At 37.8% G+C, this 2611-nt stretch overlaps 1 protein-coding gene across 1 annotated transcript in view; it reads left to right on the forward strand.

Moving 5' to 3' along the window:
- The window catches only part of KIAA1109 (KIAA1109 ortholog), a 242219-nt gene that overhangs the window by 31220 nt on the left and 208388 nt on the right, over positions 1–2611 (forward strand). Inside the window, exon 4 of the mRNA XM_019533955.1 lies at positions 1498–1576. Within this exon, the coding sequence (XP_019389500.1) occupies positions 1498–1576 (79 nt within the window). The remainder of the gene's footprint in view (positions 1–1497; positions 1577–2611) is intronic.

Raw genomic sequence — 2611 nt, forward strand, 5'->3', positions numbered from 1 at the left:
ACTTGGCTTGCAGCTATAGGGGCCTGGCTTGGGTTGCATAGGGAGCTCGTCAATACTCTTGAATCAACCAAATGGGTTGTTGCATAAGAGAAGCAAGGATTTTGTTCTTGTTCCCACTCCAACTCCTGCCTGTCTGGGAGCAAAGAAGTGACCCGGAGTCTTAACTTTTGATTCTTTGTATAGTGTTGTTCTGTGTTACAAAATAAGCAACCAGGAAAATGAAGCCTGTTGATCCTTTCTGGTAATGTCACATTTAGAATATTTACTAGTGAGGAACTGTGCGTCAAAGCCCACTAATTTTTCTTCTTTTTTTAACTTAAATATTTTTATGGAGTAAACTAGATCAGTACAAGTCACTTGGGTACTCTCCCACATTACAAAAATATATATAAGATAGTTAGTCACAGAAGGTTGTATCCCACAACCTGATTCTAATTATGCTTCTAATTTTCTCTCCCTCTTTTGTTCAGTTTTTAAGGCCTTCATCTTTTTGCTACCCCAGATTACTTGTTTTAATTATGGACCTGTTCTCTAGCTACTAACCATAGATACAATAGAAATGGAAAAAATATATTTTCTGATGCTTTAAGGAATCAAAAAACTTCAATCTAACACATCTTCAACCTTAATGAACAGTAGCATGGCTTCAAAACTTGTTGCTTGAGAATTTGATTTATGTACTGTATTAAATTTCATGGCAACTTTTCTTGAAAGAAATCAGAGGTAGTTGTCCAAAATAGGTGATGTTTCTTAACTTACGTAATCAGTAAAATGGAAATTTAATCTGGTAATTTAATGGATTAAATCTGGTTGTTTTGTGTTCATGTAGGTTTTAATACATCAGTTTTTGCCTTTGCTTAGTTCTCTGTGTAAAAGCAAGGCCATAAGGGGCGGGGGAAAAATAAATATTGAATCCCCTGCTTACTGTGGGGGAAGAGGTGTGCTGTATCTCTGTATGTGTGTTCATTCCTCCCCTCCCAAATGTTTAGTTCTGTAGTGATCTGAGGACCTACAAGAGTTGAGGTCCTGCTGCTACCAGAAGATTTGTGGCATCCTTTTTATGGAGCATCTTGACTTTTAGCAACCTTGTCTCCCTTTCCAAATATTTATCTTCACAATCTACCTTAGTCAACATATAACAACATAAGTGTGAAAAAAACATGTTCCTTAACTTTCCTCAATCTTGGTGGTATAGGTATACTTGAAAAAATGAGGACTAGTGATTTTCTTTCTTTTTATTTGCATCTTATTTGCTTATTGTAGGTGTTCAAGTTGGCAACCTAAAGGTTCTTTATTTTTTTGGAATGTTCCAAATTCCCCTTTTCTACAAGATGGTCAGACTTCAGTAATGGCAAAAACTCAGGCACTCAAAATAGCCAGCAACCTATTTCAGGATACATTAATGAATATTTATTTACTTCCTTTTAGACCAGTAAGGCATGTTTTGTACACTTAATTCATCAGAAATCTCTCTCTCTGTTTTTGTTTTTTAAACAGGCTCCTTTTCGTTCTCTGTCCTCTCTGGAAAGATCATGGTTCGTGAAATCTATTACATCACAGAAGACTTGTCAATCAGGTACTAACTCATTTAAATGGCTGTGGGCTTAAACTTATATCCTTTAGAAATAATAGATCATATCATGAAAGTCACCTTTCCATTGGTATATAAGGGAAACAAATTGGATCTGCCTCTTAAAACTGTGTAACCCAATTCATACCTACTTTGTGGCTGTTGCAATATTAACTGAAAGCTTTCAAACTGGATATAATTCTAGTGAGCACTAATAGTTGTTGTAAGAGAGCACCTTTCAGAATTTGATGAAAATTTTTATTCTTTTGAGTCTTTTCTTTTCATAGGAAAGTAGGGCTGAAAGGGACCTTGTGAGGTCTGGCCTAGCCTTCTGGTCAAAGCAGGATGATCATTTACTGTAGTCTTTTACATCAGTTTTATGGAAGTCCAAGTCCAATTAAAATTTTAAAAATAATCCAGTTTAGCCAGTCAGCTTACATTTTGTATAATTAGAATTGTTTTGTGAAATTGAAAATTAATTATTTGAAATGTTATATCAGAAACCTTAAGGAATAAACAGGGTTTTTGAGAATGTGGTTTTTGTTTTAATTAATACAGTAATATATGTATAACAACTATCAGTGATTAAGGCCACTACATGTGCATGGCAGGACAGACAATTGTGGGATCATGAATTGGATCCAATCATGCCTTATTGCTTAGGGGACTCTCAGCTGCAGAGGCAACGTGCCGCCAGGACCAAAAATCTCCACATCTAACAGGGCTCCTGGTCTTGCCTGCATGTGAAGTGCAGCCAGGACTGGGAGCCTTCTCAGGCATGGGACTCTCAGAACTGGCTGTGTGTGTGTGGTCCCAGGAGTTTCACGCAACCTTGAGCCTTGGGGATCACTGCAGGTGTGATCCCCAGGGCTTGAGGGGATGGGGATCACTGCAGGTGTGATCCCCAGGGCTCAAGCGGATATCAGGCTGGACATAATGCACCCCTGTGACTAGGAGTCATGTGGTGGGGAGATACTGTTACATGTGCAAGTTGAAATTTGATAGCAGCCAGCTATAAAGTTAGCATGCATTTTTAAGGTG

This window comes from Crocodylus porosus, unplaced genomic scaffold, assembly GCF_001723895.1.
Source record: "Crocodylus porosus isolate Cpor-Errol unplaced genomic scaffold, CroPor_comp1, whole genome shotgun sequence".
Lineage (NCBI taxonomy): Eukaryota > Metazoa > Chordata > Crocodylia > Crocodylidae > Crocodylus > Crocodylus porosus.